Source organism: Eschrichtius robustus, chromosome 17, assembly GCF_028021215.1.
Source record: "Eschrichtius robustus isolate mEscRob2 chromosome 17, mEscRob2.pri, whole genome shotgun sequence".
Classification (NCBI taxonomy): Eukaryota; Metazoa; Chordata; class Mammalia; order Artiodactyla; family Eschrichtiidae; genus Eschrichtius; species Eschrichtius robustus.
In genome coordinates this window covers 67,139,111-67,162,277 of record NC_090840.1, presented here as the reverse complement: position 1 = coordinate 67,162,277, position 23,167 = coordinate 67,139,111, and the positions used below count along the sequence as shown (strand labels likewise).

At 41.0% G+C, this 23,167-nt stretch overlaps 1 protein-coding gene across 1 annotated transcript; it reads right to left on the bottom strand.

The window, feature by feature from the left end:
* Positions 1-12,600: 12,600 nt before the first annotated feature.
* Positions 12,601-21,069, bottom strand: CCN3 (cellular communication network factor 3). Its single transcript, XM_068525518.1, has 5 exons — positions 20,895-21,069; positions 20,577-20,802; positions 19,229-19,483; positions 17,637-17,851; positions 12,601-14,109 (listed from the first exon to the last, which is right to left on the bottom strand). The coding sequence occupies exons 1-5, from the start codon at positions 20,976-20,978 to the stop codon at positions 13,813-13,815; spliced, it is 1,077 nt and encodes a 358-aa protein (XP_068381619.1). The 5' UTR covers positions 20,979-21,069; the 3' UTR covers positions 12,601-13,812.
* Between the last annotated feature and the right edge of the window lie 2,098 nt (positions 21,070-23,167).

Genomic DNA, 23,167 nt, shown 5'->3' with positions numbered 1-23,167 from the left:
AGAATACATTGGAATGAAGCATGATTTATGAAGAATAGAAATCTCGCCCTCATTTTTTTTCATTTTTTCTTGGGTAGGCCTGTCATCTGCATAATGAGTTATGATTTATAAAGTCTATAAAAGTGTGTCTTATAGCATATTTTGCTATGCCTTGCAATACGGAGAAATAGGAAGCTCCCAGTCTATGATGACGGGGTGATGTACACTTAGTGAAGATTGTCTTCTCCAGGTTCTCTAATGGATACTGCTTAAGAACTATCTAGAAAAGACTGAAAGCCACAAAACCTGTGGGATGCTTTACTATTCCCTTGGAAAAGTTAGGCAATTAAAGGCTTACATCATTTGTGGGAAACATGACTGATGGTTCAAATGAACTTATTACACGTTATTTCAATTGAGTTTATAGAGCGCATATTTTTCTCCCAAATGCCAGACTCATTAATGCAAATGTGAGAGTGCTAGCACTCTAAGGGAACTTCACAAGTGAAATGGGCAACAACTCAGTACCTCAGTGGGTAGTTATGAGTATTGAACGAGATAATGTGCGTAAGGTTATTTGGAATGGAAATCAATCTAATTAGAACTGGAGCTACCCCATTAAGATGCTGGAGTATAAATTGGACCTAAGAAAGAGTCAAAGGCTCCTCCTTTAACAATTCTAGGGTCATTGTTTCCACAAAGGGTGAGGTTAAAGCCATGCTGAAAGGAGACGTACCATTTTTCATGATATCAGAATACACCTGTTGTTTTTTGGTTTTGATTTGTTTTGTTTTTGAGGCAAAATCAGTCCTTGCCCCCAAGGTACTCTCCTCCTTCAGGTAAATTCATGAGGACATCAGTGGAACCCCTTGATGACGGAAGATGAAACTCAGAACACTCATTTTTTGCCTCATTCGTAGGACTCTGATCCCGCCCTGTCCTCATAAGTCAAAAAGGAAAAAGTAGAGGAGAGCCTTCGTTAGCCTCAGGCTAATATCTCAGGCACTTGAGTTTGTCAAAGTTAAATAGAGATGGAGGGACTTTATTGGGAAGGGGTAGAATTAGCTGAGAGATCAGATTGGGTGTTGGAGTAGAGGATTTGAGATAGAGCTGTGAAAAAATAAAAAAGAGAATGCTAAGGAAATATAGAGAATTCATTTGGAGCACACTTCTTTCAGGAATTTCCTTTGCTAGTGAGGCACAAAGGAATGCATAAGTTGGACAAAGTTCATCTTTCCTCCTATTACCCTGTACTGTTGTTTTGAGATCTACCCTACCTATCCCTTTATATGCTCCCATAATAGTCCAGTAGATATTTGGCATGAGGAAGAGAGGTAAGGTGGCTCTCAGGAAAGAGAAGGTATTAGTCTCCCACTCACCTTGTGGACTTCTGTGGTGATATAACTGGGAGAACAGATTTCTCCTATCTTATCCCTTACCCCACTGTAGATGACCAAATAAAGCTATTACAATTATTGGGATGATGGCAGCAGGTCAGAGACCCAGAGCCTGGAAATAGCAGCAGAACTGTTCCTACCAGGCTGGAGAGAAAATAAAATTGAATTATGTACCCTCCATAAGCTAGCAATGATTATCTTCTGTGGTAGAAAAGAAGGATCTTGCAGTGTGAGTTTCATAAGTGCTCAGAAAATGTTAGATGAATTATTTCTCACATAATGATGTACCATGTCTTCATGGAGTTAAATTTGGAGATTCCAGACATCAAAATTGTGGGGTTTTTTGCATATCACCATCATGAGAATACCCTTATGTACTCTGCTTACTTAGTAAATATTGTCTTGTAGAGTTGAATCAGGATTGAGAGAGGCATTGTCCATGGAACCCTTCACCTTCTTTTTTTTTTTTTAAGTTTTTTTTATTGATTGATTGATTGCTATGTTGGGTCTTCGTTTCTGTGCGAGGGCTTTCTCTAGTTGTGGCAAGCGGGGGCCACTCTTCATCGCGGTGCGCAGGCCTCTCACTATCGCGGCCTCTCTTGTTGCGGAGCACAGGCTCCAGACGCGCAGGCTCAGTAGTTGTGGCTCACGGGCCCAGTTGCTCCGCGGCATGTGGGATCTTCCCAGACCAGGGCGCGAACCTGTGTTCCCTGCATTAGCAGGCAGATTCTCAACCACTGCGCCACCAGGGAAGCCCCCCTTCACCTTCTTATCACCACAAAGAATACATACAACAGGGGTTACATTCAAAAACTTTTGAAAAATGAAAAGACAACCTACGGAATAGGAGAAAATAATTGCAAATGATGTGACTGACAAGGACTTAATTTCCAAAATGTACAAACAGCTCATACAGCTCAATATAAAAAAAAAAAACAACCCAATCGAAAAATGGGCAGAAGATCTAAATAGACATTTCTTCAAAGAAGACATACAGATAGCCAATAGGCACATGAAAAGATGCTCAGCATCACTAATTATTAGAGAAATGCAAATCAAAACTACAATGAGGTATCACCTCACACCAGTCAGAATGGCCATCATCAAGAAGTCTACAAACAATAAATGCTGGAGAGGGTGTGGAGAAAAGGGAACCCTCCTACACTGCTGGTGGGGATATAAATGGATACAGCCACTATGGAGAACAGTAAGGAGGTTCCTTAAAAAACTAAAAATAGAGTTACCGTGTGATCCAGCAATCCTGCTCCTGGGCATATATCCAGAAAGGATGAAAACTCTAATTTGAAAAGATACATGCACCCCAGTGTTCATAGCAGCACAATTTACAATAGCCAAGACACAGAAGCAAGCTAAGTGTCCATCGACAGATGAATGGATAAAGAAGATGTGGTATATATCTATAATGGAATTAGCCATAAAAAAGAATGAAATAATGCCATTTGCAACAACATGGATGGACTTAGAGATTATCATACTAAGTGAAGTAATTCAAACAAAGACAAATATCACATATCACTTATATGCAGAATCTTAAAAAATGATAAAAACGAACTTATTTACAAAACAGAAACAGACTCACAGACATAGAAAATAAACTTATGGTTACCAAAGGGGAAGGTGGGGGGGAAGGATAAATTAGGAGTTGGGGTTAACAGATACACATTACTATACATAAAATAGAAAAACAACAATGTCCTACTGTGTAGCACAGGGAACTATATTCAATAGCTTGTAATAACCTATAATGAAAAAGAATCTATATCTGTATCTATATATCTGACTCACTCTGCTGTACACCAGAAACTAACATAACATTGTAAATCAACTATACTTCAGTAAAAAATATCTGATATCATCTTCTGCAAAACACAGAAACATATCCAAACCCAAGATAACAGTCTTATCTGCCAGTGGTCATTTATTCTTTTAGCTAAATGACTCATATTGCTTCATCATTTTTGCATATGGTCAAAGTTTTAAAAAGTTGGCTATAATATTTCCTCCTCAGTTTACAGCACACTGAAGCTTTATAGAAAAGTGTCTACACGGTGACAAACATTGACTTTTCCTGCTCATTGCTGCATTAATCATCCAGAGAGTTGGAACTAGTATGCCAAATAGGCTTTTTCAAATGTCAAGCATCTGGATGAGGACAAATTTGAATTTATATTCAAAGGTCTTAAAGTGTAGACAGCTAATGACCCCTATTAGTAACTTATTTCAAATGGGCATTTGGAATTTACCTACTACTTTTACACACATTTTCCCCCCTAGAGTTGAAGAGAGTACTACACTCCTTAAGCCATTGTGGGCTTACTCCTGCACGAAACTGGGGGTCTGGTGACAAAGAAAGACCTATAATGTACAATGGTATTAGAGTGATTTGTTATTCAGGCAAGGACAAAGAAAATAAACAGCGTCAATTAAAATTGTGCTGGTTTTAAGTCTAACAGTTGAATTTTAAGTCTAACTATACAATTCCTATACTTTTGATGGACAGCTTGGGAGATAGAGGGCCAACCTAGCTGGCCAGGCTCACAAAGATGAAAGGGGAAAGTTTAGAGAGAGTATGGCTGGAGAACGTACATCATAAATTGGGCCAGGTTAAGGCTAGGAACAAGAATCAATAGAAACAATGCAGACTGAGGCATAGAATTAATAGGAGGGTTGCTGAGAACCAGGGAAAGGAGCGTGGAGCAATTGTTGTGGACAGGTGTGAACTCTGGACAAATTCCTGAGATGATAATTCATGGACCTTTCCAGACTTTTAGCATAAATTTTGCAAAGGTAAAACTTTTACTTAAAGGGTCAGGGAATGATAGCCATAAAGTTCTCATTTGTTTATCTACTCAACAATTAATACCTTTATCTAACCATCTAATATCCCTCCATCTAATGATCCTTCCATTCTTTCATCATTTTATCCTTTTATTTTTATATGGCATTTACTGAGTACCCATTTTGTGAGAAATTATTGTTTAACACTTTGTAAAGGAGTGAAGAGAGTTGAACACAGCCCATAAGGTATTAACTATGACCTGTAATAATGGCTGTGATAATTTCAGGTTGATGGATAAAGGATCTTTCTTAGTTGTGCTCATATAGGGATTTCTCCTGTGTTTGCTTTCCACCTACTCAACTTGATAAGGGCAGTTCAACTGTTTAACCTAGAAAAGAGGGCATCAGTGGGCACATGGAGCAAATGTTACAACTCAGTGTCATCCTAGTGGACCAATGGATTGGGGAGTGCCTGCACTTTCCAAAATTCTTTGAAGAAAAGAAAGCAAGAAATTGACAAGTTGGAGAGAGAGAGTCAAGAAGAAGGCAAACTGAAATCTTGGAAACAAAGTAACACCTTTAATACTGCTTCAGGTGATTCCTCCTGAGCTGTGATGTATCAACTACCCTTTAAAACTGAATCATGTAACAGGGAATCTGAAATAGCCAAGAACATGTAAATAGGCTTTTATTATGTAGAAGTCACAAATCCTGAGTAATTTAAAATTTGACCAAATACCTATGAAAGGTCTAGATAACCAATAAAAGGACATTTGCTCTGGGCTTAATGACCGTATAAAAAATGTTACATACACCTAGCTAACCAGGGTGGGGATGAGGGGTCTTGGCTGTTAACTGTTTTTTCAGAGACTGTAGAGTTCAGGGAACACCGGAGTCAAACAATGCCATTTCTCCCCTCAGAAAACAACAAGGTGCCTTCTCTGGACATTTTCAAAGCTATTCATCAAAGACGAGAAAGACACAGAACTAAAAGAGTAGTAGAAAAATCAGTGGCAGAAAAAAATTTGGGGCCATTTATGAGATTCGAGGGTCTTGTAAACCCACATTTAAGTTATATAGGATTGAAGGGATGTGTACATCAATACAAAGTGTTGGGAGAAAAATATGCCCACTAAAAGGCATGGCTTTGTATCTTTAAGGAAGGTCATAGAAAATAATACTTGAACTTTACTTTTGTTCCAAGGTTGAACAATCTATACTGCATTAACCATTCCAGTGTGGTATGAAGTTCAACACTTTTGTTTAAGAATCTGTGTTCAACATTGTAAGAATTTATCTGTATGACCAACCTAATAGGACAAAAGGTGTGTGGTCAGGCCTCAGACAATCTCAAGCTTTGATCAAATAAAAGTATTAATTAATTAATACATTTTTCTTGGATAACTAATATAAGTTAATTTTTTTAAATGTTAGTAGGCTCTACACATTGAATGGTCATTAACTAGTTAGTAACTTGGGTCATAAACAGATTGTTTAAACGAAACGACCCATTTCAAAAAATGTTCTGACCAATTCAATGAATCTGTCTACAAAACTTTGCATTTATAGATACACCTTGGTATCTTATTTCAACCCGACAAATCAAGTGGTCCCATAAAAAAGTCAAATTCGTTGATTGGTAGGATATAGTTTTAATAGCTGGTGTCCTGTTTGATTTTTTTTTTTAATCTCTCTACCAGGTTGGGGGATGTATAGATACAGTTTTAATTAATATCTTCATTGCTTATTTCATCACCACAGTGCCTAGAGAGACCAGAATAAATCTAAAGGCTATGGTGGTTATTTTCCAATCCAGAAAAAAATAATTGCTTCTATTGCAATGAGTTCAACCTTTAGAATGCTCATTATAATAAAAGAGAAAAGGAGGTGGAAGGGCACTGAAGCTCTTGGGAAATGATGGTAAATGATGCTACAAGGAGTCTGGTCTCTACAGCCAGGTGCCCCTGAGTTTGAATCCTTACCAGTCTCGTCTGTAAAATAGGGTAACATCGCTCATCTTTTAGGGTTGTTGTGAGGAAAAATAAGGTTATAAAGATGAAATTTATGAGTGCATGGCACATAGTACGTACTCCGTAAGTATCAAGATGGATGGGACCACAGGAGCTGCTGAATTCAACATCCTTGTTTTGTGGGCATAGAAGTCCAGAAGCCAAGCAATGAGGACATGCTTGGTTTTCTGACTCCAAGTTCAGTGTTTTCCAATATGTTCTGCTACTATATTTTTGTCTTGGTTGAAGAGGCATGGTGGGGATTGGATAAAGCTTAGTAGATAGCATCTTGTAGTGGCATCTTGAATGATAGACAAGATTTCAAAAGGTGAAGCTAATGGGAGGAGGACATTCCAGGTACATAATATATCAACAAGAAGGGTATGGACACAATAGAACTTGAGCCATTCTGCCCAAGAGAAAAAGAGCACCCCATGATCCCTTTGAGTAAACCAATGAACATAGGCTTGGGGGCTAAATCATTCTCTTAGTGAATGAGGACTCACGGGGAGACCTCTGAAACCCCTATCTCTCTATGTACTTCTGAAATCTTCCAGGTATATGTTTAGTAGGCACTCCTCTTTTTCATGGTCACTGCAAAGGGACCTCTGTAAGTAGCTCATCTTCAGATGAGATATTGACATCTAAGGTGGTTCCAGATGAGGAGCTGGCTTACATAAGAACAGAGGTCTGAACTGTTTCTGACTCAGGTATAGGGAGCTTATTTTCTCTGGATCTTCTTTGGGATTTAGGGGGCCCCCAAAAGTGGGGCTGAGCTAGGGAGCTCCCTCCCATGAGAATAGTTAAAATAGTAAGCAGAAGAGGAAAGGCTAAAAAGGGTAAATAGTTTAGTCTGAAGAATCGAGGTCTAAGGAAAAACTCAAACAACCCACCAGACTCTAAGCTTCATGAGGGTAAGGACTGTATTTGTCTTGTTCATTGTTTTGTTCCCAGTGACTGCACATGACTTGGAATATGGTAGGTGATCAGTACATATTTGTTGAATTCCTTAATTAATGAATGCACAAAAGAAGCAACACTGGCCTTAATCTCAGTGACTGGTGAGAAGCTCAGGACCATGTTCCTAACAGCTCTTGGTCTCAGAGTTGTTACCCAAAGCCAATGACTTTTCTTGGCAAGGAACTGCATGTACTCGCAATGCCTCCTGTTAGGGAAATTCCTTAGGTGATCACCAGTGTCCAGAGCACAAATCCTTCAGGGTTTAGTAGCAGCTTATTCAACCATTTGACTTTCTTGAGGATCAACTACTTGCTTCTCCAACGTAAGTACACATAACCCAGGATACAGACAGCAAGGCAGAGGGATTAAATGCACAAATTCTAGATGCAGAATGTGAGGATTTGGATCCAGGCTTTACTACAAAATAGATTTATGATCCTGTGCAAGCTGTTTGTCTTCCTACAGCATTGTTTTCCTCATCTGTAATTTTGAGATATAATAGTACCAACCACATAGGTTTTTTTATATGGACTGAAGTGAAAGAGGCAAACTCTGTAAAACACTTTGCATGTTGCCTGGTACCTAATAAGCTTGATAAATGTTAGTTCTTTCTCTTCTCCACCATCTTCTCCTTCTTTATCTTCTTCCTAAATGTTAAATATTCTAAAAGAAACATTTAATAAAATTTTTGTACTTCTGAAAGTGGGACTTTTGTACTTATAATTGATGGTGTGGCCTAGGTCAACTGGAAGAATTTTTTATTTCTTTTTGATGTATAAATTAATAGTACCTCTTACGATTGATGGCTCCTAAAATGAGATAGAATTTGGAATTGTACTTATTACTGCTAATCTGACTATGTGAAATATGCAAGGAAATATGAGAGGCTTCAGTGTAAACACCATTCTGGAGTGTCAATTTTACTTAAAGATTTAGGTGGGAAAAGTTGAATAAGCTAGCCAATCAGATATTTTAAATGTTATTTTTATATTTAAACAAACATGGATGGATTAAAAAGAAGTCAAGATTTACCTGAATTTTTAAGAGAAAAATGTGGCATGCCATAGAAACTTTGGCTTGGAACGCTAGATTTCTGTTATAGTTGTTTATTATGCTCTGCTGTTTAGAGTAAGGTGATGGAAAAGTTTGAGAAGCACGGTGTGAAGCAGTGGCAAGAAAACCAAACAACGTCCCTGCCCTCATGGAGCATAGAGTCTAATGGAAGAAAAACATGAAAACAAATAACAGATGTAGGGTATTTTAGCATTTATGATAGAATTACTACAAGGAGCATTTAGGCACAAAGGAGGGAGTGGCCAGTTCTGTTAGGGACCTAAGGGTGCAATTGAGAAGACTTCTTAGAGAAGGTGACCTTGAAGTATATTTTTGAATGAGGATATGCAGTTTGGAGAGAAGACAGGGCACACTCAACAGGACCCTTGTCATTTTTATCCTTTTTCCTGGGTACTGAGATGCTCTGTAGTATTGGGGAAGATTCTCACTGCTGAACTTGCAGAGGAACTAGAATTTGCATGTACTGGGATCTTCTCTGGCAAGGTCTTCCAAGGATCTTGTGGGTGGCCTTGCTTTAGCAGGACAAATTTGGGTCAGCGTGGAGCATATTGATCTTTATTTAACCCAAGCTAAGAACTTTATAACCTCTTCCAGACTTCTGAATCTATGCTACAAACAGATCTTGCGTCTCTGATTTTGCTAATAAAATATAAGTCCAAGCAACATCCTCTTCTTGGATTATAAAACATTTATTTCCAAGCACCTTTCAGCGCAACAGTACCGGTTGGCTGTTCATTCTGTGAAACTCTGCCATTTGCATGGAACTGCATATTCTTTTGTAGAGCTTCCTGGGTTGAAATTCAGACCTTCATTTTCTTGTCCTAAAGAGAAAGACACACATCCTTTAGGAAGAATTGTACAGCATTGCCATCCTTACACTTTGCACCTTCTGATTATCCCCGGAACAGCTGGCTTAATGTAGCAGTAATTCACAGTCCTCAGCAGGTTGGCTGCAGAGAATTCTTCATTATTCAGAATTCAGCAAGTGCCAGCAGTGTTATTGAAGTGGTAATTGAATTTGGTGAACCCTCTGTGGTCAAGATAGCATAGCACTGCCTGCAAGAACCATGCGGTGTGGTTAAGATGAATATACTTCCAACAAAAATGAATCTTCAAACTAAGCTCGAAAGCACAGGGCCAAAAGGACATACTGTTTTGATGATTTGACTTGTGATGTTGAGCATTTTGGACTGAAACCCGTTCAGAAGCATGACAACGTGTACCTACAAGGAAGACCCTGGGAGAGAAGTCTAATACTGCCCAGAAATCTCCAGCAAAAGCTTTACTGATAATCTCATCAAGCACAGATAGGCATGTGACAAGTTTATTTCCTTGCTTAAAGATGTCCTTGCGGCATTGTTGAATTGAATCCTTGTGTGGTAAAAGAAAAGAAAAATCCTCCTATAATTTTCAGTGAAGCGTGCCTTATCACTAAACAGCAATTAAGTGCTTTCAAAATTTCACATTCACAGAATGATCTCAACAATCTCACTACTTTGCAATGCAGTTTCTAAAAGAGAACATTTATAGTTTGGGAAAACAGCACAAAAATGAAAATTGTTGGAATTGTTTTGGTTGCTGAAAATATACTTGGCCTCAGTGGCTGTGGCGCTGTAGAAAAGAAAGAACTTTGGCTCTGAGCTCAGGCAGACTCTGAGTTTGAATCCCAGCTCCTTCATTTACTGTGTCCTTAATAGGTCATTAACTTCTTTTAGTCACTTTGTCTTTTCCTGTAAAAATGAGGTCAGTAATGTCTGCCTCTGAACATGACATGCAAAGACTAAGGGGCAGTGCTTGTCTTTACTGGATACTTATCATATTAACAGCTGTCATTTGCCGGCCTACTAGGTGCCTGGCATGGTCAAGTGCTTATGAACACGTATAATGTTACAACAATATGTAGTTGATACTTAGGGTGACCAGCTCATCCCAGTTTGCCTGGGACTGTCCTGAATTTACAACTGAAAGTCCTGAGTCTCAGGGACCATCTCAGTCCAGGACAAACTAGGGTGATTTACTACTCTCTCAATATTATGGTTTCACCTTACAGGTGTGGAAACTGAGGCTCAGAGGGTGTATCCAAATTTTTCAATATCCCACAGCTGGGAAAGAATAGGTCCCATATGCAACCCAGGTTTGGATAACTCCCAAGCCTGAACTGTCTGCAGCCCTAAACTCTGCTCTGTAAGTATAGCTTTCCTTGCTGTATTACTAGAACGTTCTGGATTTAACAAATATTTGTAGATCAGATCACATTTTTTCAACTGGCTGAAATTATAATTTCAGGAATGCATGTGTGTGTTTTTGCAGATGTTACAGAGTGGGGAGATCTCTAAGTGAGAGACAAAGAAAATCATAGTGATAGTGATACTGAAAAAGATAGTTTAAAAGCCTAACATCTATTTTGAAGAACATTTTATCTTTTGTCAATGCATAACTCATTGATTCATTCATTTATCCATCCGTCCATCCATTCATTCAATAGGTTTACAGTGAGGTCCTATTGTGTTCCAGGCACTGGGGCAGATACAAAGAAGACTAAGGTACTGGCCTCAAGATGCTCAGAGTAATGGGATTGTTAAAGAATAATTGTAAAATAACTAATGATGAAAAATCTGAAAGAGAAATTAAAGAAACACTCCCATTTACCATTGCAACAAAAAGAATAAAATACCTAGGAATAAACCTACCTAAGGAGACAAAAGACCTGTATGCAGAAAACTATAAGACACTGATAAAAGAAATTAAAGATGATACAAACAGATGGAGAGATATACCATGCTCTTGGATTGGAAGAATCAACATTGTGAAAATGACTATACTACCCAAAGCAATCTACAGGTTCAATGTACTCCCTATCAAACTTCAGACTATACTACAAAGCTACAGTAATCAAGACAGTATGGTACTGGCACAAAAACAGAAATACAGATCAATGGAACAGGATAGAAAGCCCAGAGATAAACCCATGCACATATGGTCACCTTATCTTTGCTAAAGGAGGCAAGAATATACAATGGGGAAAAGACAGCCTCTTCAATAAGTGGTGCTGGGAAAACTGGACACGTACATGTAAAAGAATGAAATTAGAACACTCCCTAACACCATACACAAAAATAAACTCAAAATGGATTAAAGACCTAAATGTAAGTCCAGACACTATAAAATTCTTAGAGGAAAACATAGGCAGAACACTCTATGACATAAATCACAGCAAGGTCCTTTTTAACCCACCTCCTAGAGAGATGGAAATAAAAACAAAAATAAACAAATGGGACCTAATGAAACTTAAAAGCTTTTGCACAGCAAAGGAAACTATAAACAAGATGAAAAGACAACCCTCAGAATGGGAGAAAATATTTGCAAACAAAGCAACTGACAAAGGATTAATCTCAAAAATTTACAAGCAGCTCATGCAGCTCAATATCAAAAAAACAAACACCCCAATCCAAAAATGGGCAGAAGACCTAAATAGACATTTCTCCAAAGAAGATATACAGATTGCCAACAAACACATGAAAGAATGCTCAACATCACTAATCATTAGAGAAATGCAAATCAAAACTACAATGAGGTATCACCTCACACCAGTCAGAATGGCCATCATCAAAAAAATCTACAATCAATAAATGCTGGAGAGGGTGTGGAGAAAAGGGAACCCTCTTGCACTCTTGGTGGGACTGTAAATTGATACAGCCACTATGGAGAACAGTATGGAGGTTCCTTAAAAAACTAAAAATAGAACTACCATATGACCCAGCAATCCCACTACTGGGCATATACCCTGAGAAAACCATAATTCAAAAAAGTCATGTACCACAATGTTCATTGCAGCTCTATTTACAATAGCCAGGACATGGAAGCAACCTAAGTGTCCATCGACAGATGAATGGATAAAGAAGAAGTGGCACATATATACAATGGAATATTACTCAGCCATAAAAAGAAACAAAATTGAGTTATTTGTAGTGAGGTGGATGAACTTAGAGTCTGTCATACAGAGTGAAATAAGTCAGAAAGAGTAAAACAAATACCGTATGCTAACACATGTATGTAGAACCTAAAAAAAAAAAAATGGTTCTGAAGAACTGAGGGGCAGGACAGGAATAAAGACACAATTTTTAACATATGGAGGTCTCTTGCAGGTTGTCCAGAAAAAAACATCAGGGATCCAGATATTGGATTGAGTAGAAAGTGTGGAGAATATCTGAGGCCTTGGCAATAGAGATCACCAAATTAAGAGCTGTCTTTTGTTTTCCTTCTGATAAGAAGTTGTAAGCTTAACTAAAGATGACCACTTTGCTTTCAATATTTAATTTGTAAATTTTAATTTATATTTTCAATAAACAACTCAGAAGCACAAAAATAACAGCAGAGTCACACACTGATAAGATCATGTTTATTTAGTAATGTCTGACAAATAGAGAAAGTAAAAGGAATATTTTAAAAAATGTATAATTTATATTTATATAAATACTTCAAAGGAGAAAAGCTGAACACATAAGGTGACATTAGAAGAATGTATACATTTTAAGTTTGCAACCTATCTTATAGCCTGACAAGTTAGATACATGTATGTAGACACATATATCTTGTTCATGAGCTTGCATAACTAAGGCCCAAGGATAAGTCTGGGGATCTGTACAATAATTCTAAACTCCCATAGAGTTTGTGGTATCTTGCCACTGCAGTCTTGTCAATTTTGTTCTTCTTTTTCAAAATTGCACTACCAGCACACTTGAAAGTCATCAAAGGTTGTAATCAGGTGCTTTGGGCCTCAGTTTATTCATCAGTAAGGTGAGAGGAGCCCTGCTGATATGTTCTGCTTCTTCTGAATTAAAAAACTAGTGATCCCCAGCAGCCTCCAGACACATACAAGTGTCTGAGGGCTGGTAGAGGCTGGTCATCTATGTATAAGGGAGAGTTTTCTGTTTAGCTTCTTTCTTTTGGAAAGGAGTCAACTTGTCTGAAATGGAGCCAATTTATGACACCAGTGCACTTAATTAATAAGCGTTCCATTACTGTAGATACAGCTTGTTTTCTATGTACACAGAAAATTAATAATCTCTAGATTTTGAGTTGAAGAGCTATATGTTTCCTCGGATCTCGGAATTTGAAGTTCAGAGTTGAGCTACTCAAAAAGAGTGCTCCACAGAGAACCCTTAGGTCAAATCTCAATCTATGGTGAAATATTTGTATGATGACACCCTCAGTATGACCTTGGATTTCACCGTGTCATTCATTACTGTGACCTTTTCTTGAAATTTCACTAGTGTATAACAAAATGAGTGTAATGTGATACAGTGTACACAGTAAGACATATATCTGATTTCTGAAATTTACAGAAATGTTCATGTGTAGTAAACAGCACAAAAGAATGTCATCCCTAAGCACTATCCTGAGCTTACCTTGATTCCAAGTTTACAGTTAATCATATCTTTCATGAAAAAAAGACAGACATAACTGACCTCATATGACCACAGAAAATACATGGGACGCAGATGTGGATAATAATTCTTTGTAATTTTTCTTATAGTCATTTGCTAGTGGGTGGCTACAGGTTGCCTCTGTAGGTGGGCTTCCTAGGGGACACATTACATTTCTCCTCTGCTGGTGTTTGGCTTTAAGTCTTGGAGGAAAGACGCATTGTTATGAGGACAGTTGCTGTGACAGGTGCAGGTCCCGATGACCATCACTGGTTTCTTGAGGATCTGCCCTGGGGAGCACTGGAACTCCACCTGGATGGTTTTGGTGTTGTGTGGGGTACAGCATCGGCCATCGCTGCAGACACCGCAGAACCTGGGCTTGTAGGTGTATAGGCTCGTGCAGTTCTCAAACTGCAGGTGGATGGCTTTGAGTGACTTGGTGGTGCGGAGACACTTTTTCCCTTTCTAAGAAAGAAGAAAAGGAGTGATGCATGAAACGGCCATCGTTCCTCCAAGGGATCGGTCTAGGCATACGGAATAACTTGCTAGTTGCCTACCCAAAATCTGTTGCTCTTTCTTCTTTGCTAACAGAATGTTAATTTTGTTTGAGTAATGTGGTCCACTACAAGTATATTCTTCCCCAGAATATCTGGAAGCTTGCAATGGCCTTGTGGCCAAGTTCTGGCCAGTGATACATAAACCAAGGGATTCTGGGAAATCCTTTGCCCTTCAGATGGGTACAGTTCTTAATCGCTTCCTGCATTCATTTGCCTTCCTATCTAGAATGTGGAAATCATGCCTAATTGTATATAACCATCTTTTGACCATGTGGCATAAGCATGAAGATGAAAGCATATGTATGATAAAGAAACCTATTTTTTCAAACCACCGTAAATAGGCTTTGGCATTGTTATTAGCCCAATACATTCTTAGGTGTTATAAAGAGAAATGGAATAAATATGGCATCACTGCAGGCCTATTAATGTTTCAAATATTTTTCAGACATTAACTTACTTAACCTTACTAGGAACATTCACTCATACAAGGAGCAGTTATTCACATAAAGAACAACTGTCCAAGTTTTATAGATGAGTAAACGTAGTCTCAGAGGCCAAAGTGATCAGAAAACATCTAGAACCTGAATTTGTCTGACACAAAGCCCGTTCCTTCTATTACACTGTGACCTCAGGAAAGTCTAAGGCAGTGGGATTTAAGGTTAGTTTCCATGAAGGCATGGTAAGTGGAGAATTTATTCAACATTCCATTGGTAAGAGTTGAAGAGGAACCCCAGTATTGATAATTCAGTAAGACATTGATGATATGTTAATTTCCCACCTAGATTTCTTCACCTAATTTGTCACAATTTTCCACTGCTTTTCACCTTCCTAGTTGTAATCCACAGCTTGTGGAGTGATGAGACTTGGAATTCTCTAAAATTGGTAGCTCTCAAACTTTAATAAGTAAGAGTACATCAGAATCATCTAGAGGGTTTGTTAAAACACACATTGTTGGGCCTTACACCCAGAGTTTCTGATTCAGTAGGTTTGATGTGAGCCCCCATAATTTGCATTTCTAACGAGTTCTTAGATGATGACGCTGGTCTGGGGATCACTGGTGCTTTGAGAAGCACCATCTCACATTTAAGGATATTTTGGTGATAAGGAAGTAATGATTATTAGGCTGGCATTTCCCTAGATTCCAAACAAATTTCTGGCCCCTTAATGAAATATATATATATATATATACACACACTATAAATAAATGTCTTAACTATAATATCTCCCAATATTAAACTTGGTGCAAGGGACAAGAAAAATATGAATTTTGGAAAAAGAAACAATAGAAAAAGCAAAATTTTAAACTCATGATATGGAAATGGCTTATTTAATAAGCAAGTTACTGTGTACTTGACAATATTTAAAGGCTTTTTGTTTTTTCCTTTTTAATATTTAATGTTTAGTGTATATTTTTGCCAATATCCACAAAAAGGTACAAGGTCTGCAATATCTGTGTGTGTGTGTGTGTGTGTGTGTGTGTGTGTGTGCGTGTGTGTGTATGTATGTGTGTGTGTGTGAGAGAGAGAGAGAGAGAGACAGAGGGAAGGACAGAAACAGAGAAGAAGGTGTTTCTAGGTGCTCTTTCTAAATTGGTGGAAGAAGCATAAAGTTAGAATGGACCTCAAAAAATCATACAGCTAAGTAGTCATATAACAATGCAACCACTAGAGACTCTTACTTTATCAATAAATAGAAATGATGGTTAATATTAGGTAATGATATTTATGTTAACAGAGTAATCTATGCCCAGCACTTTGCAAATGCATTCTATTTAATCCTCATGACAACTCTGAGGTAGGTACTGTTAATGTCTCTGTTATATAGGGGAAAGAACTGAGGCTTAAAGGTTAAGAAAATCACCCAAGATCCCACAGCTAGTTCATGTGGGAAGCCAAGATTTAAAGCCAGGCTGTCTGGCTCCAGAGTTGCACCCTTAAGCATGAGATGATATTGCCTCAGTAGAGAGATATGTAAATCGTTCATTGTTAGGGACTGTTTTATTTTGGCCTTAGGTTTGTACAAGGGTCCATATACGAGTTTGATTTGGGTACTGCATTTATCTGACCTAGGGCTCTGTTAACAAGGCTTGGGATGTCATCAGGAACCAATCAGAGCTTCTGATCTGCATGCCTTGTACTCAGCATTAACACACTGAGTTGATATCATTCCAGCAAAAAAGGAAAGAAATGTGCTATATTATTTGGCACAGATAGCCTTATGCTGGCAAATGTACTAGTCATACTAGGCTTTTTGAAATACAGAAAATAATTCCCAGACATCCATTCATTTATTCATCAACGGTTGTTTATCAAGCACACAGTACATCCCAGGTAGGATGTGGGGGACTGAGGGATGAGGAAGGCAGATGTGGTCCCTACTCTGTTGCTTCCTTCAGACTGAACCTAAAGGGTGAAGAAAGATGAGCTCAGAAATGACCTCTCTAAAATAAATCATGTTTGACCACTGAGTAGCCAGTTTTTTCCAGGATGAAATGAGATTTGCCAGACTTTTCTCAACTGGGGACATTACTGTAGTGGTCTGGCCCCTCCCTCTTCATCTGCTGTGAGTTGCTGGGGATATTTCAATACATAAAAGAGAAAATAAAAGAAGGTAAACTCCTTCATTAGAGCTGACCTTGAAGTCAGCTTCACAGTGACTTTCTAAAGCCCAGGCCCCCCTCCCGAATAAAACATAACTCTCAACATTTAGGTTGTGCATGTTTTTTAAGTCTACAGGTGTAAAGTAAACACTTTCCAAAGAGGAACAAAAGAAGACAAATCTCAACATTTGGAACAACTGGCACCAATGGTGGACATTCTCAGAAAGATCCATCTGACAAGACACAGCAAGAAGCAGTTAGAATGGTCATTGCCCCCTTTTCCACAGGACTGTGGAATGGACAAGACAGAGGGGAATTGTAACAGGGAAGAGCAAAATCTGACTCCATGTTGGATCTGTTTCTTTTACTTTAAGCTTTGCTTTTTGTTGCTTTTGTTTTTAAAATCATACATAATGGCCTGCCTCAGGGAACCCTGCCCCTCTGTCTGAATGTTAAACTAAAGTGCCTTTGTTCAGCTCACAGGGAGACAATCTGACCCTGCCCACCTGTGAATGCCTGCAGAAAAGAAGAAATTAACATATCCCCTCCCTGATACTGGCCAAGCCAGGAGATATTTTGCAAAATCAATGGCCTTTTTACTTTATTTCCTCACCTCCTCCCCCTCTCTGTTCTATAAAATAAACTGGCATCCAGACCCCGTTAAGATGGTTTCTGGGGACCCTAGTCCGCCATCTTCTCGGTCTGCTGGCTTTCTGAATAAAGTCACTTATTCCTTGCCTTATAAGAAAAACAAGAACAACAACAAAAAATAAAACACAGGCCCCAGCGAGGCAAGGCCACCTCCTCTGTGGTGGGGGCTCCTCCCAGGCTCATACCTTATCTGTCGGCTGCTTGTGCTCTTGGTCACAGGGCCGCACCGCGCAGAGTCGGGTCTGCTTCACCATCTCGCAATGTGGATTCCTGTTGGTGACCCGGGTGGAAAAACCCATGCCACAACTCTTGGAACATGCACTCCACTCTGTGGTCTGCTCAATGCAGTTGATACCTGAGTCGGAGACTGCAACTCCTAGAGTGGCTTCTGTTCTGTAGGCTATGGGATGTTGAAATAAGGACAGTGTTATTGAGTAAAATGTGGGGATGGCAAAGTGATCCTTTCAACCATCATTAGGAAGAGCGTCTCATCCAAATCGGTACCTGTGCAACTCAGGTGTTCTCAGGCGGCAGACCTAGATCTCTGTATTTATAAACCCCTAACAGGTAGCACAATGCCTGGCACATGGTTGGCATCTGGATCTCTGTATTTATAAACCCCTAACAGGTAGCACAATGCCTGGCACATGGTTGGCCTTCAAGAAATCTTTGTGGAATGACTGTCCGATTTGTTCATAAGAAGTTTAGGAGAACCTGTCTTTGAGAAGCTTAGTAGTTTTAAGAATATAGCACAGTATAGCATCAAAAACCATTCCATAAACCATAATGTTTTCAATGTGTGATTTTGTCCAGAGAAAGGATAATGAAAAAATTGTAATTGGATGAGTAAGTAGAACCAACCAACTCAAAATAGTGATGGAGGTAATGCTCTGCCTTAGGGAGGTAGAATTGGTTATTTGGGTTGTAGGATATAGTCACTGGGACTTTGATGACAGACGGTTCTGTCTCAACACTTAATATGCATGGCCTAGGGCACATCTCCTCCCTTACATGGCAGTTTTCCTATCTGTAAGCATGGCTGAGAATTTCTGACTTCAGAAAAACTGTAAAGTTCTGTGTACTGCCAGTATAAATAATCTGGCTGATTAATGGCTTCTAAAATATTCTCTACTGGATCTTGAATGTTTACTTTTCAAAAAAAAATCATTTCCTTTATAAGCCAAAACTAAAGGAAAAGCAAAGCAAAGATCCTGAAGTGTCACTTGATCCTTCCTGCAGCACCTGGAAAGGTGGCATTTCTCTGTGACACCTGTCCAGGGATGGCATTCTTTAGGGAAGCTGGTCTTAAGAGTGCATAGGTAGCTGACAGAGTACAGAAAAGAAAGAGCCATCACCAGGCCCTTTGCAAATGGCTTAAATGGTGTTCCCATGGAGTTGACACTTGCCACAAGTATAGAAGCTCTATCAATTATGTGTTTTGCATAAAGTTGTCAAAGCACATCTTTGCAATGTTAACAAGGGTCAAGTGGAATAGACTAAAATACAAATGGCAGTCGTGTAATAAGAAAAATCATTCCTATGGCTCAACAGAACCACTGGATGTGATTCTTCTTCAGAAGAGACTGTGTGTACTTCAATCACTTGTCTGGGATTCCAACATGTGATGTGTCTGATCTCAGTGGGCAAGCTGGACTCCACAGCTGAATGACCAGAAACTGAAGCCAGTTTCTCACTGCAGATCCCAAAGAGCATACATGCTTCCTGCCTGCACTTATTCCTGTGCTGTGATCATTTTCAGGTATGTTGAATTTCTTACCTGGAAGGGTTTGGAGGTCCCCTAATGTCCCCGTCTCATTGGAGTCACAGATCCACTTTTCACAGCACTCCCCAGGCACTTTAACTTTTCTCGGAGCTGGGCAGTCAGGCTGGGGCAGTAGCAGGTCCTCTTCACAGCGGGGCACACAACCAACCTGCCCATCTTGGCAGGCGCACTGGTATTTGCAGCTAGGCTGGAAGGTCTCTCCACTTTGGTAGATAACTCCATCAAACACACAATTGTCTCCTTCTATCGCTAGAACGTTGGGGAAGCAGGGCAGAGAGGGAAGGGGAGAGAGAAAATCAAGAACACAATGCATCGAAGAGGCTATATAAGAGCCACAGCACGTGTTCCAAGCCCCAAATCATTCTTTTTCTAGTTGAGGCCATGTGGTTGCTGACCCATCACCAGCAGTGAGATGTCCTCACGGAGGCCTCCCGGTGCAAGAAGAAACGCTCAAGAACACCCAGTCCCGCCACTCATTTTACGCAGGAGGAAAGACGGGTAGAACCGTGAAGTGACATTCCCCAGGGCCCTCAGCTGTTGTTCCCAATGATAAAGTCATTTCGCCAGAACCTCCTTCGATTCTCCTACTCCAGAAGCTCAGAATTAAAAAGAAGAAAGTGCTCTTCATAGTCTCCAAACAGGTTAACTGGTCAAATTGGGAAGGGCATTAGGATCCCTTGGCATTCCAGCACAATAAATCATTACTAGTTTAGAGAAGAAACTAAAAGGCTATTCCAAGCCCTCTTCTCCGGGGAGGCAGGGACAGGTCTCCAACTAAACGGTGCACCGTGTGGGAAACTGATCCCCAGTTGATTCCGTTTCATCATCCTGGATTGGCTGGCTGCCTGCATTTTTATTCTACTCACGGCCCAGAGGGGGGTTGTTGCATAGTCAACCCAGGAGAGTAGTGGCTGCTTTGGCTCAAATAGGGCAATTACAGGTGTGAAAACACACCAGCCTGGCTACAGCTGGGGGAACTGTGAGCCTGTGAGTTAAGCCCAAGCTTCCATCACCCCCCAAGCGTCCCCTGGAAACTTCCAAAGGAAATGACTTCACTGGCCCTTAAGTCTGCTCTGCTCCCTGTCTATCTAGATTCTTCTCTAGGGAGGCAAATGCTTCTCACCTCCGCGGGCAGCTTTCCCTCCTGGCTTCTGGCGCTCCGCAAAGCCCCACGCGCCCCCAGCCCATCCCTGGCGCGCAGCGCTCCATAAACATCACCCACGGCATCACTGTTAGTATTTGCTCATCACCCTCTCGGGAGTCGGGGGAAGGGGAGAGGAAAGAGCGGGCAGCTCCGCTAGCTGAGGGACAGGAGATCAAGCGGAGGAGGGGGCAGGGTTACCCATGCAGATGCCAGTCTGGGCGCTGGGGTCCGCTCTGCGGTCGCAGAAGAGACCGCGGCTTTCCTCGCAGGGCAGCATCACGGAGCAGCTCTCGCCGCGCTGGCGGGCGCACACCAGGCAGCAGGAACAGTCGTCCAGCACGGCTCTCACCCCGGGGGCGCAGGTCGGCGGCTTCTTGGGGCACGGAGCCGGGCACGAGGAGGGGCAGCGCGGAGTCGCAAGGACCTGGGGGCGGGCGAGATTCAGAAGTAGAAACTTCTTAGCAGGGACCCTGGAAGGCAAAGTAACCAGAGGCACCTGACGAGTGCGCCACTCACCTGTCCCAGGAGATGGAGGAGCAGGAAAGCCAGGCAGAGGCACTGACCGGGTGGACCGAGACGCAGGCTCTGCGCACTCTGCATATTCAGGCTTTTTCCTGCCGCTTTCACAGGGCTTTCCAGGTCGGAGATTGGCTCTGCGCGCCCTGCTCCTGGTCGGGCTCGCCCTTGCCCAGCGCCACCGCGCAGGTTTTATAGCGCGCTCCTGGGACGTGCACAAGCCGGTTGGCTGCAGCTCAGGCAGGAGGCGGGGGGATCGGCGGGGTGGGGAATGGAACGAGCCCCGGAGTTGCCATAGCAATTGGACGTGGGTGCCGCTCTCCTTAGGGCGCGGCCCCGGGGCCTGCATGTGCCTGTGTGTAGCGACTGGCTTTTCCCAGAGCGCCGGGAGGGGCTGGGTGGAGGCCCAGGGCCAGGACCCAGGGCTTCGTCGAGCGCGTGGGAAGGAAACGCCCGTTTCCTCCTGGAAGCTGCTTCGCCTTCCCCCAGGACTGAGGCACCGCCACTCCCCGTCACGCTTCTCCTCCACCCTGGCCGTTCCCAGCTGGGTTGCAAACGTGGGGCTCCCCTAAAGGGGTGTCTGATATTTGGGACCATCTGTGAGGGGTTGGCTAGAGGCCCAGGGGTTTAGTCATAAAGGAAGCACATGCAAGTTTGTCACCGTTTAGGGCACGCTTAGAGAGCGTTGAGAGAGGGGGAGGGGAGAGAGGGAGGAAAGGAGAAACAGAAGGGAGAAAGGAGTGGCTGGGGGCGGGGCGGGGGAAACAGAAGGTAGAAGAGGTCTTAAAGTGAGGATGGGGGTTGATGCTACGGGCCAAAAGGCAAGAAGTTCTTTTGACTTTAACCATTGCAAGCTCCGCTGGTTCTTAAACCCCCGATTCTGCAGGTTTAGTAGAAATACAAGTAAAACATAATGAAATAAAAATATAAGAGCCCGAGGTACCTAAAAACTTTCTTCCTGGTAGAGAAAAACCTTGAAACACCAGTGGTGTCACGCCTCCTGTGAAACAGCACATGTCAGAATACAAGAGCATGTGAGAGTTTATAAGTCCCCTTCAGCTCAGCCCCTGTCAAAACCTCAGCGAATGAAGGAAGGACTGGGGAAGATACTTGCTTTACTGAGCTGACACTCCAGCAAATCAAATCCCTCTGCCACCTGGCACCTACTTTCAAAAATGACTGCTGTGAAACACTTGTCATCTCTCATGAGGAGGAGAGCAGTTTGCTCCAAAGTTGACACTGCTTGATGGTTTTAAAAAAAATGTCTCTCCTGTACTTCAACTTCGCTGCTGCCTCTGGGATAATTATGTCCAGCTCCTTTGGGGGTAGTCGTGTTGGAAAGACACTTTTCAGAAAAATTATGCAGGCTTGTGATGGAACTCTAGGCTTTAAAAGGAAACAAATTTCCTCTAGCTCATCCAGCTCCAGTGTGAAGGAAATCAAAGGCAGCTTATGTAAGGGCCCAGGTCTGCCCCTGCCATGCCTGCTTCCCGGCATGAAGTCATCCCAAGCCCTTCAGTATAGTTCTCTGAGCAGCTTAAAACTGCTGTTACATAATTCCGAGCCTACATGAATTCTGCTTTCTTTGAGGAAAAGCAGACTGAGCAGTAAATCTGGGTGAGAGATTGAACAGTTAATTTGTGCCATGTCGAGGACACTCAATATACTCTTCAAATTGATGGGCTTCATGGGTCATCTGGTCTAGTGATGCTTCCACCTGGCTGTACATCAGAATCAACCAGGGTGTATTTTTGAAAAATATAGATTCTTTTTTTAATGAGTTTTTTAAAAATTGAAGTATAGTTAATTTACAATGTTGTGTTCGTTTCAAGCGTACAGCAAAGTGATTCAGTTACATATATGGGTTATTATTTTCCATTATAGGTTATTATAAGATATTGAGTATAGTTCCCTGTGCTACACAGTAGGTCCCTACTGTTTACCTATTTTATATATACTTGTGTGTATATGTTAGTCCCAAACTCCTAATTTGTCTCCATCTCCCCACTCCCTGCTATCCTCTTTGGTAACCATAAGTTTGTTTTCTATGTCTGTGAATCTATTTCTGTTTTGTAAATAAGTTCATTTGTATCATTTTTTAAGTTCCATATGTAAGTGATATCAAATGACATTTGTCTTTCTCTGTCTGACTTACTTAATATGATAATCTCTAGGTCCATCCATGTTGCTGCAAATGGCATTATTTCATTCTTTTTTTAAGGCTGAGTAATATTCCATTGTACATGAAAAATATAGATTCTTGGACCCAACCC

Excerpts from the sequence above, each read along its gene's own strand:
- CCN3 (XM_068525518.1), bottom strand. The coding sequence starts at position 20,978 with ATGCAGAGTGCGCAGAGCCTGCGTCTCGGTCCACCCGGTCAGTGCCTC. Across the intron at positions 20,803-20,894 it reads TCCTCCATCTCCTGGGACAG|GTCCTTGCGACTCCGCGCTG; the intron begins GTGAGTGGCGCA and ends GCCCGCCCCCAG. Across the intron at positions 14,110-17,636 it reads ACAAGCAGCCGACAGATAAG|AAAGGGAAAAAGTGTCTCCG; the intron begins GTATGAGCCTGG and ends CTTCTTTCTTAG.